Source organism: Kogia breviceps, chromosome 3, assembly GCF_026419965.1.
Source record: "Kogia breviceps isolate mKogBre1 chromosome 3, mKogBre1 haplotype 1, whole genome shotgun sequence".
Classification (NCBI taxonomy): Eukaryota; Metazoa; Chordata; class Mammalia; order Artiodactyla; family Physeteridae; genus Kogia; species Kogia breviceps.
Genome location: NC_081312.1, coordinates 170767919 through 170784057, shown reverse-complemented (window position 1 = coordinate 170784057; position 16139 = coordinate 170767919). Strand labels below are relative to the sequence as shown.

The following is a 16139-nucleotide window of genomic DNA, read 5'->3' as shown; positions in this document are numbered from 1 at the left end:
GCCCATGGGCAGCCCTGTGTCTCCCGAGCTCCGTTCACTTCACAAAGGCACCCAGAAGCTTAGCAAGTGGCCAAAGCAGAAACCCTAGTAAGACACTTAGCATTCTTAAATGGCATCCTTAAATCTAATCGTTATCAAAACCACGCGTGCTTGCCAAAACCAAAAGGGAATATAAAAGATGGACACAGACACAGAGGTGGACAGTAATGTCATTTTTATGTCAGATTATGTTCTTCAGAAAAGAACCAGAGATGATTTTAAATGATTAACTTTTATTTTAATTCTGGTAAGACGCCATGGAAGCGAGAATCCAATTCTGGAAGGATGATGAGAGCATTAGAAATACACCAGGGATGAAAAGGAAGCAGCACAGCACCCCAAACGGTACTCCCAATATGCCAGGAGAAAAACAGCCAGCGACCGTTGTGACACTAGGGAGAGTTCCCGAGGCTATTCTTACCCAAAATAATGATAGGAAAGCAGCATCTAACAAGTGCCCACGATACACCAGAAACTGGATCTGCATTTTGATATGTGTTACTCACTCAATCTTCACGCACGAAGCCAAGAGCGGCTATTATTTCCCCACTTTGTCTATAGTGAAAATGAAGGTTGGAGATTTTATACAACCGAGAAAAGGCCACGCCAGTGAGTTACGTGCCACTGAATTTACATAAGGGTAAAATGCTGCTTGTCGCTCTCACGAGAAAACACCATCCAAAGCGGCCCTGCACGTGGCTGGCAAGGCTCCCTGGGAAACTCGCGTTTCCTTCTCGGAAGAATGTCCACCAGCCCCCTGCGCTCCAGTCCTGTTCTTGTATTTGATGCTATGAGTCCACTGTTCTTTGATAATACAAGTAGAAAATGTGTAGGGCTTCTGAAAAATAATATGTGTCACATACGTAGATGACACTATCAGTTTTAAAACTCAACTAATGTTAAGACAGGTATTATAATGGCGGACCTCCCATTATCAAAGCACAAGATAATCTGCTCTTGGCATAGCCAGGAGACATGACACCTCTCTTCGAAGGTTGTTTTGGTTTTATTTTTGGTGTTATTGTGAACATGACATGTTTCTGCTATAAAGAAACTCTCTGGCATTTTATAATGAAAAGTAAACTTAATTTTTAAAACGATCAATGTTTTTAGTTTCTACATTTGCTGCTGCTAGAGGTGGACACAATTCTATTAGCTTTGGCACAAGTTCTGCGAAACGTTGCCAACTAGGAAATAATATTAATAAGTCCCCTGCTTTTTAATAGCAAACTGTAGAACTTTAGAATTGGGAGGCAGGGGCCTTTGATTATTTTTAACCAGATTATCAAGTCCTTTGGTTACTCAGTGTCTATGTGCTAAAGAATAAACAAACAAACCACATTCCAGTTACTATTTAGCAAGACCAGACCCTAACCTCTTGTCCCATTAGCGTGGCAGAGACCACGAAGCCCGGCCAGTTCCCATGTCAGAATTTCCATGGCTCTTCCTTGTTCTAAGGGGTTGACCCTGCAGTCATTTCACTGACGGGTTTGCAGCTGTTGTAATCAGATTTCTGAAGAAGCTACCCCCTCATTTTGTCATTAAGAAAGTATGATCAGTTCATATTCTGGAAAACAAGTTATTTATGTCATCTGGATGGTTCTAAGTGTTAATGAGATGAGATTTTTTTTTTTTTCCCCATTTAGAAAAGGTTTCTAAGCACTTAGGGAAGGATGAGGATCTTCCCTGTGCAGGTGGATGGAAGAAAACCCAACCACGGCGAGAGGTGTGGGCCCACAGCATGACCCCTGACCCCGTCACTCATCACGCCAGGGTGAAATGGGCAAAACCTAGGAACACGAGGATTTACTGACTGACTTACTCATTTTTTTAAACTATCCCCATATAAGATCTGGAAAAGCTTAAAAACGTTGCTTCACTACTCTGTTTACTCGCATCCAAAACAGGCTCTAATTTTTAAAATTTACTTCTGCTCTAGCTCCTCAAAACTCTGGCTTTAATCAAATTACAATGAAGTGTAGAAATGAAACACTTTCATAGTAACTTACCTTTTCCATGATCTGTGACTACACTCACTGTGTAGCACGTGAATAGCAATCATAATGTATAAATATTTTCAAAAGTTTAAAAAGTATCAGGATAAGCAGACAATGTTGGACTCTTCTTTTTTTTTTTTTTTTTTTTGGTGGTACGCGGGCCTCTCACTGTTGTGGCCTCTCCCATTGCGCAGCGCAGGCTCCGGACGCGCAGGCTCAGCGGCCATGGCTCACGGGCCCAGCCGCTCTGCAGCATGTGGGATCTTCCCGGCCCGGGGCACGAACCCGCGTCCCCTGCATCGGCAGGCGGATTCTCAACCACTGCGCCACCAGGGAAGCCCTGGACTCTTCTTTTTTGAGAACAGGACCAATGATAAGCATTCATTCCCTGGCATTATTTTATTACATAGGTTTTCTATTTAACCATCAGCTATTTTCTAATTATAACCTCTAGGAGTCAACAAATAGAGCCTGATGTAAAAACAGACCTATCCCTGGATTAGCCACATTCATTTCAGAAGGAATAAGTGATCAAAATTCAGAAATGTCCTGTCTGCGTGAAAAAGCCTGGAGCAAAAGCATCGTGGCTGGAGACAGTGACAAAAGTGCACAAAATAAGAAGGAAAAAGGCAGTTCGGTGCTTGTAAAACTCATGGCCTCACAGGCTCCAAAGGGGAGGGGACGGCCCATTCAATGTCAAACCTAAACCTCGTGATCACCACACACTTAAGGTCTTTCCCTGAGTCCGCCTCCCTCGGTATAATCTGCCGATTAGATGCAGGTTTTGCTTGATGGAAAGAACCTTAAAGCGCGGACTTTTCTCTAAAGGTCAGGGTAGTCATCGCCTGTAACAGAGCGAAAGTGGTGGCTGGAATGTGCCTTCCACCTCCTAGTGTTTTCTGTTAATTGGCTTCAGGCCTGTTCACCCAGACAAGGTAGTGAAAATGGCAGGCTCCCAATTAGCTTAAATTTCCCTTAAGGTCCCCCTACATTCTGGTCCCAAATTCTCCCAATCATGTATTGTGAAGTTCCTGCCTCCTCTTCTGTGGAATTTATTCGTTGCAATAAACTGTGGGGATAGAAGAACAAAGGCAGCTTGTGATCTATTATCTGCCAATATTAAACTATAGTCCATGCAGAGTCAAGGACATGGTAATTGTTAAAAGGAATTCAGATTTCTTAAAGCATTGTCATACATCAAAACTGGGGAGGCTTCCCCGGTGACACAGTGGTTAGGAATCCGCCTGCCAATGCAGGGGACGTGGGTTCGAGCCCTGGTCCGGGAAGATCCCACATGCTGCAGAGCAACTAAGCCCGTGTGCCACAACTACTGAGCCCGTGTGCCACAACTACTGAAGCCCACATGCCTAGAGCCCGTGCTCTGTAACAGGAGAAGCCACCGCAATGAGAAGCCCACACACCACAACTAGAGAAAGCCCACGTGCAGCAACGAAGACCCAACGCAGCCAAAAATAAATAAATTAAATTAATTAATTATTTAAAAAAAAAAAAACTGAGGGGGGTTTTCTGTGTTTTTTGTTTCTTGGGTCTCAGAGTCAAAATTTCAGAAGCAGAAGAACGTTTTTAAGGCAACACGACAGAAACCCGTTTAGTTTTCTAATCCTTTGTGCTTCCTCTGAGAGCTCCTAGGAGAAGGAAATCACAAGATTGAGGTAAGAAAAGGATGTCTTTTTTTTTTTTTTTTTTTGGTATGCGGGCCTCACTGTTGTGGCCTTTCCCGTTGCGGAGCAGAGGCTCCGGACGCGCAGGCACAGCGGCCACGGCTCACGGGCCCAGCCGCTCCACGGCACGTGGGATCCTCCCAGACCGGGGCACGAACCCGTGTCCCCTGCATCGGCAGGCGGATTCTCAACCACTGCGCCACCAGGGAAGCCCAGAAAAGGATGTCTTTAAAAGATGCTCAGTCCTCTACCTTCTGAGATGACCCTGACATAGGATGCCGCTACAGGCAAATCTGAGCAAGGTGAGTCAGCCGTGATTCTGGAATCATGTTGACTTTGACTCCAAGTGCTTCCTGGGTCAGAGTTCAGAGTTCAGATATACCACCTACCTTTAGAGACAGAGGTGTGACTTACCAACACTCTAACAGAGGGAAGGAAGGTTCAATGGCCCCCTTTATCAATCCCCAAAGAGAAAGCACCTCAGCTTCCAGAGGTGCCTGCTAGCCCAGCACTCACACCCTCCTTTGTCCTTTTCATCTCTACTGTTTATTCCCACTGGCAAAGGTGATGTGGTCATAATTGCCTTCAGAAAACAGAGATAATGAGAAACAAGCACTCTAGTAGGAAATAGAGCAAAAACAAAACCACTGGAGGCATATACAATCTAGAACTCTCTTGACCTCTTCAGTCCAGATGGCATAACTAAAAGAAGACATCAGTTCCACCCCAGTGATCCCAAAGCATAAAGGCAAGGGCTGATTTTTCTTTTAACCATATGAAATATTCTTTTATCTACATGATGCCACTCCTTTACTATATTTTTAACGGCAAAAAAAAAAAACAAACCACATAAGAGACATCAGGCCATTAAAGTCAAATGACTCATGGGAACAGTTAAGTGAATAAATCCACAATTAAATGAGAATGGCTGGACTAGATTTCCAGTGTATCCAGCATAACCTATTTGTACGCTTCTACCCAAACAATTGTGCTTACTTTTGGCCAAAGTTTTAATATGGGTTTTGTTTTGTTTTTGCTGTTCCTGTCCAGTTAAATAGACTTCAGGCTAGTTAATTATCCTGCTGATGGTAAATCATTAAATTTAATGAATGGATCAGCATTTCTTAAACTGAAGCCAAGGAAGGAGATGACTGCAGGCTCAGAAGTCAATAAGCTAATGTCATTTACAGTGGGCTACACATACTAAGAAAGCACTTTTTTTTTTTTCTTTTTTAACTTTCTTATCATGGAACAAATACTTCAAATAACTTCAACAAAAGCCAATCAAGGCTTAGTTTTGGGGGAAAAAAAAAAAAAAAAAGGTCTTTGTGTCTCAATGCATCTCTTTTGCTTAAAAAGAAACCCCCAAATTACAAAGAAAATCTATACTACTTCCCTCAAAACCAGGCCTACAATCGCAATAGTAAGACAAAGTTATATTTTTAGAAGTAATTAAATGTATCATATTTTAGAAACTCTGGGCTGCCAATTTTTTTCTCCTAATCTTGCAATAAAAATGGTCAGATTCAGCATCTTTAGCTTGAACGGAGCCCTGACTGTGTTTAGTGATGAGCAATTGTGTTTCAGGGAAGGTAAACCCCCATTTCCAGCCGCAGCACCAGGAGGTCAAATGCAATTAGTCTAAACCAACACAGGTACTTTTACTGCCTTTGACTTCCAAAGGGGTAGGCAAGTCATGAGATTCTGGACAACAAAACACAAAGGGCATCTGGTGGGCAGGGAAGGGGGAGGTGGTGGTGACAGGAAAAGCTTATCTGCTTTCAAATGGGCCACAGTGAAGAGTAGGGCCCGGCCCCCTTCCTCTGCAAGGATGTGATGGTCTGCACCCAGCAGGAAAGGACTGGCCAAGCCTGCGGAGCTCTGGGAGAAGCTGTGGAACCTTGACCCTCAGGAAGGCCACTGGGCCAGAAATGAACCCCTACCTTCCCTTCCCCCTGACTTCTTGTTAAAGGAGCAAGGAGTAGTTCCTTATCATGCAATCTAGATGTTCTGCATTAGCACCCAATGTTTTTCCAACAAATATACTGAGACACACTGAATTTGTCTGGGTACCGGGCATGACTCTAAGCCCTCAGCAGGTATTATATCACCAATGAGGCCAGCTCTATGATTACCCCATCCGCTATGTCCACTATGTGAATAAACTCAGGGGCAGACAAGGTGAGCAAGTGCCCAAACCCCACACGTGGTGAAGAGCCGATAGCAGCCAGTCTGACTCGAGGCCCGAGGTGAACTATCTCGATCCTAAAAAGTTACTTCAGAGTGATCATTTTCTGAAAACAATACAGATTTTAAACTAATTGGTGTTACTGTTTCATCATCAGTGGGTTTTCACTTGTTTTTATCACTTGTTTTTCCTAAGGAGAACTTCCACGGTTTTTAAACTATTTAAAATCAATTCCAGGGACTTCCCTGGCGGTCCACTGGTTAAGACTTCGCCTTCCAATGCAGGGGGTGCGGGTTTGATCCCTGGTCAGGAAGCTGGGATCCTACATGCCTTGCAGCCAAAAAACCAAAACATAAAACAGAAGCAATAGTGTAACAAATTCAATCATGACTTTAAAAATGGTCCACATCAAAAAAAAAAAAAATCTTAAAATTATTTCCAGCACACAAAGTTTTATGCTTCTTACTATAGGATAAAAATCGTTCCATCACAGGTCTCAAAGGCAAACTGTCCTTTTTTTATTGTTTCATAATCAAACACCCCACATACACAGAACTATTTTAGGAGGTTTATGCTATAAAACAGACTGAGATGAATTCAGCAAAACACTTAGGGCTTCTTTCCACTGATACCATTAATCTAAATTGAAAAACATCTATTCCAGTATCTAGGCAACCTAATTACCAATAATTTTAGAAATTACTGAAACTGATACACAACAAAACATTCTGTCACCGAGTACTCACCTAGTTTGTGATCCATATGAACTTTTTAAAGAATATAGATGACGAAGGAACCAAATAAGTGCATTTTTAGTATCAAAACTATTAAAACTACAAAGAAAACACTCGTGTTCCCACTACAGAGAAACACTGTGACTAACAATAAATAATTAACACTTGAAAAAAACAACACTGCAAGAATTTTTTATACATCAAAACTTACCAGATAAATTCTTAGTCTTCAAACCAACAGTTTTGCTGCAAACAGTCCTCTTCCCAAGCCAGGAAGCCATTATGTATACTGAGTGGTAATTCCGATTTCATGAATTGGAGGTGACGACCCGGCAGAGTGAACTAAGCTACTCTGAAAATGTAGACACCTACAACAGGTCCTTGACATTTATGAAAGGACAAGCCCCCAGACCTGACAAGACAGTCTAAATGCTGAAACAACACTACAGCTTATATTTTTCCCATAAAGTGAAGTCAGGGATAACAGAAAATTTATTTTGCCTCTTCAGATCCTTGGACTTAATTGCCTCTCAGTCGAGAGGGGAGCCCATGGGTGGTCTTGAAAGTCTACCTATCAACAGTATTCTTCACACCAAGTATCTGTGCCTCACAGCCTAACAAGCTCTACGGTGGTGATACTTGAGAATCTACAGCACCTGCTTATGAGAAATCTTTGATCAGGAACCACCACCGAAATATTCTCTATATATGTTACACACACTCTGATACAGAGCCTGGTCCTTAACTACAGTTGGGCAGAATCACTTATCTCCAGTCATCACTGTGATGGAGGGAAACGTCTGGGGGATGGGCTAGGAAGTTACACCACCGACGCATGTAGAAGGATTCGTTTATGTTACCTGTTCTTGCTTCTCCAGCCACTTGTCCACCATTGGGTGACTAGCACTCAGAGATGAGCGAGCATTGTCTCTCTGAAATTGGTTAGACCAGTTACTAGTGTCCCGTGGGAGGCTTCTGTAGTTTTCATCTTTCTATTCGAAAAGAAACAAAAAGGTGTCTTGTAAAAAACCAGATCTTGCAAATTAATGATGCACCTGGTTTTTCAAAAGTAGCAGAAAAATGATTCTACATATTTAAAATGTTTTTCCCCAAGTCTATACCAAAAAGCTGACTGAGGACATTTCCTCCAGGTTAGACCTCAGAAATGCAGTCACCTGCCTGCCTGGGATAAGGGAGTCTGAGGGCTGTGGCCACACATGCAGGCTCACTATAGACAGAAGAACACACCCTGCCCTCCTCTCGAATCAACCTCCCCAAGCCAAGTACATGTACCAGAAAATGGAAAATACTTCTATACCAGACTTTTATCATCACTCAATCACGGCATTTTCTCTTTTCTTCTTCCTTCCATTCTTAGAATAATATTGTGAGATATTTTCTATAATTCACCAAAAATGTTTAAAACAGGGAAGACGAATGAATTTGCTCTTTATTTAGATCCTCACAGTTTTGTGACTTTGGGCAAGAGATTGAAGACTCTGGGTTCTTCTGTTGCCTCCTTCACAGGCTAGTTGTAAACATTAATTCAAACATCAAGTAGAGAAAAAAATTAGTCTATCCCAATACATGGTACACAATAGACACATAGTTGTTCACCCCGACATGCTTATGACGAGTGATGTCTTTACATAAAAACCTAGTCAACTGATAAATATTTATTTAATACACCCCAGAGCAACCAAGGTATCTCTTTCAAATAATAATGTATAACAACTTGCTTTGGCTTAAGAGCTGCAAAACTTAATTTCAATGTTCTGCAAAGAAATGAGAAGGCTAGGATAAGGTAGGAAAGTTGAACATTTTAGTTCAATAACTAAATCCAAGTATCTCCTACAAGAATAAATTTAAAATGTTAACCTCACTTTAACCCACTTACATCAGTGCCCCACTTTAAGTACCCAAATATTTTCCTTAAAAACTTTGCTAAGGGTAGCGTGGTTGTAAATATCATCATATACATGATTGATCCTTATTCTTTATTACTTAAACCACATGAGCAGTCAGCACACACACAGAAACGAAAAAGTGTAATATAATAGATTTGCATTGTATAGACCTTAGCAATAGACCAGGATACTGTTTTCTATTTCATCAGAGAATAAAACTTTAAAATGAACTGATTGTCCTGGACCTATGCCAACGCTGTGACATATGAAAAAGAAACTTTTTAACCTATAAAGATTTACCAGTATAGTTTTGGCATGAAACTTTGTAATTTTTTAAAAATCAAACTACAGAAAATAAACTTTAAAAACTCGATAGGGGAATTAACCATTAGCAGCAAGTACTTTTTACTAGTAAAACTCTGTACCTTTTTGGTCACTATGGCTCAAGAAAGCTGTGATAGGGGCTTCTCTGGTGGCACAGTGGTTAAGAATCCATGTGCCAATGCAGGGGACACGGGTTCGAGCCCTGGTTCGGGAAGATCCCACACGTCGCGAAGCAACTAAGCCCATGTGCCACAACTACTGAGCCTGTGCTCTAGAGCCTGCAAGCCACAACTACTGAGTCCACGTGCCACAACTACTGAGGCCCGCGCACCTAGAGCCCACGCCCCGCAAAAAGAGAAGCCACCGCACCGCAACAAAGAGCAGCCCCTGCTCGCCACAACTAGAGAAAGCCCGCGTGCAGCAACGAAGACCCAACACAGCCAAAAATAAATAAAATAAATAAAGTTATTTAAAAAAAGAAGAAGAAGAAAGAAAGCTGTGATGGGGCATAACCACAAGTAAAAGGAAGAGGCTGGTAAGATTAGGCTGCTGCGCTGCACCCGGGGATGAGGTACTGACCTTGCTTATAGGAATGTGGAAATGGTAAAATAAGCAGAGGACATAGACAAAGTCAAAAGAAAAGAATGAAGCAAATGAAGAAACTAAAGTTCACTGTATCTCAAAATACTAAGAGCCCTTCCTTAAAATTTGAGCATAGTAACTTCAGAACAAAGCGAAACTATCTGTTTCATATGGCTGTCCTTAAACTTACTGACCAGAAATTCAAATAAATCATAAGGGACAGATAAACTTATTAATGACAGAACCTTAAACGTCTACGGAGAGAGAAAGGGTTGGAAGTGTGGAGAAACACAAGCACAATTTTTACGTCAAGGATCGTGCAGGATCCTACCATTGGCTAGGGACCTGGTTTTTCTATTCTTTTCCCACCATTAGAGGTGATTATTATACCAACTCTTTACTTTGAAAATGAATAATCAAACAGAAAGCGTTAAAATTCTATCGTGCCTTTTCAGTAGGAACTGTATTTCAGAGAAACCAATAGTGCCAGCCAATGGGGGAAAGCTCGTCTTTTCGGGAAAATGCCGAGGTATGGAAGTAGAACAATTAATAGTATTAGAAAAATCACCGTTTTCAACTCCTAATGAAATCATTCATTCAGGCAAAGATAATCAGTGGATGCTAAAACCATTAGGTGAAAAGTTGATAATGAACCGGATGTATGCATAGTGACAAAATACCACTTGCAAAGGGAAATATATATCTTTAAAGTAAAGGGACCAGATGCCACAAAACTCTCTTTTCCTGATGTCTAGAATCCAAAGAGCTGCCGGTACTTCCTTTTGAATCTCCATCATTCTTCGTCTTCCGTTAAATGGCCCCTGCAGGCTCTTACTATGGACCACTCACTACCGTCTCCCTGAACAAGCTCAAAAAGGTACAAGTGCAAAACCTCCTCCCCGACAACTTCTATGCACAAGTCACCAACACTAAACTGCTCTTCTGAATTCATGATCTAAATTTCGAACAGGATGTCCCAAAGGTACGTACCTAATCTCCACAGTCTCGTTAATCCAAAGCTCATGGCCAAGATCTTACCCTTTGGCCATCACCCTAGTGCAGGATCGACGTGCCTCTCTTCTGAACCATTACAGCAGCCTTCTAGTTGGAGGCTGGCTCAAACCTTCTCCTCTCCAACAACGTTCCACAGAGGATTCTTCTAAAATGCCCGTTAGGTCACGTCACACCTGGAACAAGCATGAGGCAGACCCGGGGACCCGTGGTGTCACAGGCCTCCTCACCTCCGTCAGGATTTTCCTGAGCCCAGACTCCCAGCAACATTTCTTCTGTGAAAATACTCACCGCTCTTCAAGGCCCAGTTCCCAAGCTGCCTTCTCTAAGAAGAATCTCCTGACTCTCAACAGAACTGATCATGTCGTGCTTTCTGAACTACTAAATTCCGATTTTACTCCTAATTATAGTTCTAACTTATAATTTAGTTAATTTTTAAGATTGCTATTTCCATGATCACAGTGACACCTAGGCAGAAGATCACCAGTCACCTTTAAACTCTAGCACTTAGCTCGGTGGCCTGCACCTACGTGGACGGCTTTTTCTGGAATACTTACTACGTTTCCTACTTTCACAAGGTTTCAAAATCCCAGAATTTTAAAGGAACATTTCTATCCGTTGTTTTAAAAATCAAATCAATAAGGAAATGCTTTAATCAGGTACCACGACAAGTGGAAATGTACTTTCACTGACATACAATGCCTGTACTTTTAAATTTATACTGAAAGATGTATACCACTGTTAGATGCCTATTTCAATCTAATGTCACACCTACAGTATACAGTGTCTGTGGAAAAAGGTGATTATGTCCAATTGCATCTAAAAAGTAGTGTGGCATTTCTCTATGCCAATTATGACATGTAATTCATGCAGCAGGCCACCACAAAGTAATCATATTAAGGCAGATAGGGCTAAAAAAAAAAAAAATCAAAAGATCTGTCCTTTTGAACTCCATCTGAAAAATTCTACAATTTTATATTCGTAGAATCAACATTGAGTAATTTAATTGGTAAGAAAAATAAAACATACCCCCATAACAAAAAAAAAATTCTAATTCAATGTTGATATGGTAAAGTCAATAATAAATGCATATATTAATTGATTTATTATGTATGAAAAGTCCAGTTACAGTCACCTTAGTCATCACCAGGTAAGTGAAGAATTTCTAAAATATACTACTAATCATTATGCAACATATCTGTTATTTTTGTCAACAGCACCATGCAGGTGCTACTAGGATTTCAGCACTGTTTGTCCTCAAAATCCTGTCTGAAGTTTGGATCAAGTGCACACACAGAGTATAGTCCTATAAAGCTGTGATTAGTATCTGTGATGTTAGCACATCCATAAACCTCGTAACAGACAATGTATTTTCTACTTACATTGTATTTTCTACAATATATACATGGATAGTCACTGTTTTCAACTGAAATGGATACAATGCATTCTATTTTCAATTTGAAAATACTTTTTCCAGTATAAATGATTTTTAAATTATGGTACTTTTGACTATGTCTATGCAAGACTACATTTTTCATGGACCAAACTATAGTCAACTACAAAAAAGTCAAAATATTTGCTAAATGTATATGCAAAACCACTTCATAACCTGAAGAAAAAAATAAACCAACAAATTTTTTCATCATTGATATTTTCACAAGTTAGAGTTGAATTTACAATAAATTGGAGAATGGGGTTTTAAATCTATTTTATTCTATGATCAAATTAATGTCTCCATTCTGTATATTGGCAAACTTTAAAAAGAAAGAAAGAAATCTTTTTCTTTAGACTTATAAAAATCTAGCAGTAGGACCCATATAGAAAATCCTAAAAATTACTGAATTTGCTAACAATAAAAAAATCATTAAAGCCACTACTTTACATCTAAAAGATTATATAAGAAAAATACCATAATGAATTACGCTCCTTTTTTAAAAATTACAACTTGAATCCTCCACTTAAGAGACTGGCCCAAACATCCACTCAAGCTTTTGCACTGGGTGGAAAACTTTCCCTCTTGCCAGAAAAAAAAAAAAAACCAGATGTTGCTGCTGTGAGCAGGCATTTTCCTTATCCTCTAAATGTACTACCATATCATCAGGTGTCAAAAAGCGACCCAGTCTGAGAAATGCATATTAATTTGCGGCTCCCGAGTAGCAATAGCTTGGTCATGGAGTAAATCCCTTCCAGGGAAAGGAAAGTGACTGTCCTTTCTGCCCCCTCCCTGAGCCAATAAAAAGAAATAACACAGAACCCACCCAATGCCTTGGGACAGGGGCTTATTCCTGGCATATTAAGCTGCAGCTCCAAGGTTTTATCTCTCAGAAATAGCTATTTAGCTGATGGTCAGATTTCCTGGCAAACCTACATCCCTACTGCAGAAATACAGGAATATTTCGTAAACATCACAGAAGTAATGGATATTTTTGTGTTACGAGAGGAAACCCAACTATATTTCCACTTTATCTCAATGTAAAAATTCCAAACATCTTTTTAAAAATCACTAGGAACTGTGCCATATTTTGAAACACCAAACACCCAATGCATATAGATTTCATTTTTGCACTCTCTGTGCATCCTATGGTTTCGAATATTCCTATGTGGTTTTAAGGTTTTAAATTTACAATATTTTTCAACTCTGCAACTGTGGTCAAAGAGAATTCAATCTTCCGCTTTATCATTTCCACGAGAAAAGACAGACAAAAAATAACAAAGGAAACCATTTTCAGAATGTCTAACCTGAAATTATGAGGCTGAAGTGAAATGAGTAATTACGGCTTAGGACAATTTTTTAATTGCAGGAAGCTTGCTAAAATCTTCAGTAGTCATATTGTCAATTCAGTGTGGGAGCCCCATTCCTGCTCCTGCGCCAGAGTTTGTCTTTTGTGCCTCCTGACAGCTATACCAGAGTATGACCTTGGAAGCAATGCCAAGGCTAAAGCTTAAAGATAACAGCCATAAAATGGTCTGTAAACAGGATTGTTGTCAATGTACTTTTCTGACCTTCAAACCACCCTCTAGATATAAATAAGAATTGGGGGGAGGGAGGAGATAAATAAATTCGCACACACACAGGTTCAACAGCCAACTTGTAAATGAAGTCAGAAAGTATGGCAGTCCCTATCAGTTTAAACCAACTGCCTACCTATTAAGGCATTTCTCAAAGTAAGGAAACACAGGATTTTATTCCAAACACAGTAATTATCATCACTTATCTTAGGCACATGGCTATTTTCAAGTGTAATGAACTAAAAAGCATTATTCGAAATACATGGTGACCAATATCCTGCATGCAATGCCTAATGTCGTTGATCAGAGGTCAAACAATCGTTTCCATATTAGTGGTAATTCCTGTCCCTAAATGAGCATAAGTACTGGTACCTGTATGTATACATCTTACTTTCGTTTTTGATAATTGCCTTCTTCCACATTCTTAATCATTATTAATGAGAGGGGTGGAGGAGATAAAGAAAATAATGTGTGTTTAAAATTTGTTCCTACAAACATACGGACACCAAGGGGAAAGTGGCAGGGGGGGTGGGATGAATTGGGAAGCTGGGACTGACGGGTATACCCTAACGTGTATAAAATAGATAACTAATAAGAACCTGCTGTATAAAAAATAAAATAAAATTTGTTCCTACTTCCGAGCAGAACTATGACAGGACAAAGAGGATTCGAACATTCATAGATTTGTGGTCAAAACAAAATTCTGTCTAATAGTAGACTATATATCTATCATTTATTTATATATAAATATAAATGATAGATATATAGTCTAATAAAATGTGGTAGAATTTGCAACAAGAGACACTGATTACACTGACACTGTAAGTTGTTTAAAATTAAAAAACAAAAGGGTCAAAGTCCAAAGATTTTGAATGCCAAAACATTTACCACATCACCTCTTTAGATCAAATTTCATAAGTAATAAATATTTTATTTTTAATTATTTTAATTTTCTTTGTAAACCAAGTTTATGTTTTGAACAGAAATTAGTAAAAAAAAAAAAAAAGTTGAAAAATATTAATTAGCCAAGCAAATTTTTTTATTAATGTATGAAGTAAAATCTCCTAGAATGCACATCAAATTTTATTAGTTTTCTTTTTCCTTTGAAATGTTAAAGGTACCATACACAGTTCTCAAAACTCAATCTGGCCTTAAAAATTCTGAACTATAACTCATGTCTTTTCCAGCATGTATCATAAATACATGCTCAATAGCTTCTAGATCATAAAATTACATTTAGATCAGTGGGACACTCAAAAATGTTAAATACACCAAAAAAAAAAATATGTTGGAACTCTCCAATATGGAAGAACACATTTGAGAACTAAAATTAATTTTGTAAATAAGTTTCCTGTTGCACAGCAAATGCTTCAGGTTGATATGTTCACAAAACCAGAAGCTTGATATTATAGGTTTATCTCACAACTTACAACTGACCTTGTTAACAGTCTTGATGTCAGGTAAGAAAAATAACCCCTGGAACAGATATGCATCAGGCTATAACACAAAGGATCTGGCATAAAAGGGGTTGGTCAAATCTCACATGGAGGTACACCAACTTATGAAGGCCATGGTGTTTCCAGAGGTGACCATCAGAGCACAAAGGTCTCTGAAGCTACCAGACCTACTAGTGGAGCAGACCAGGAAATCCAAGAAGAAAAAGATCAGCAAAACTGAGCCTCATTCGGGCTCCTTATTGGAACCAATTTCCCCAGTTGTTCCTGACCCACCTCAATAGCTCAGAATGCCATGAGAAACTTTAGATACAGAATTTTTAAAGCTGGAAGGAAAAAGCTAGAGAACATCCAGCTGAACCTCTCACTGTCTAAAAAAAGAAACAGGGACTCAGAGAAGTTACGACAAATGCTCTATGGCGATTAGGATGACTAACCAGATTCCACAGTTATATCTCCCCACTTCAATGCCCAATTTCTGAGTGAGGACATTTCCAAGTTCTCATTCTCCATCTAAGCAGGAAGAGCAGTTTACCTGGGTATAACTTCTGATATCCAGCCATTCCTATATAATGACCCCCTCCCACGGGAAAGCATCTCCCAAGTTCTTGCTTGTCAACTAGGGCAAGGCCATTACACAATCTTGAATCACAACTTCTATTTATGTTAGAGATGGTTGGTTCATTGATAAATACTACATAGTCTTAGGAATAATCAAGCGTAAAATGTTTGTTTTAAAATTGTTTTCGGGACTTCTCTGGTGGTGCAGTGGTTAAGAATCCTCCTGCCAATGCAGGGGACACGGGTTCGAGCCCTGGTCCGGGAAGATCCCACATGCCACGGAGCAACTAAGCCCAAGCACCACAACTACTAAGCCTGCACTCTAGAGCCTGTGAGCCACAACTACTGAGCCTGCATGCTGCAACTACTGAAGCCCGCGCGCCTAGAGCCCGTGCTCCGCAACGAGAAGCCACTGCAATAAGAAGCCCGAGCACTGCAATGAATAGTAGCCCCCGCTTGCCGCAACTAGAGAAAGCCCGCGCGCAGCAACGAAGACCCGACACAGCCAAATATAAAAAACAAATAAATAAATAAATTTATAAAACTGATTTAAATACAATGATCTCTTGTCTGATATAACTGGGATTATCTCCTTTATCTTATGAAAACATGCATAAGGGGTGAGGAGAAGGTAGATGGGGAGGAAGTGTA

General features: G+C 40.0%; 1 protein-coding gene across 49 annotated transcripts in view; it reads right to left on the bottom strand.

The window, feature by feature from the left end:
* Positions 1 to 16139, bottom strand: part of PARD3 (par-3 family cell polarity regulator) — a 704173-nt gene that overhangs the window by 385175 nt on the left and 302859 nt on the right. For 42 of the 49 annotated variants that reach the window (XM_067030326.1, XM_067030325.1, XM_067030317.1 and 39 more), the window contains exon 5: positions 7501 to 7632. The exons of the other annotated variants lie outside the window; for them this stretch is intronic. In XM_067030326.1, coding sequence (XP_066886427.1) covers positions 7501 to 7632 — 132 coding nt within the window. The remainder of the gene's footprint in view (positions 1 to 7500; positions 7633 to 16139) is intronic. 49 annotated transcript variants of the gene reach the window in all.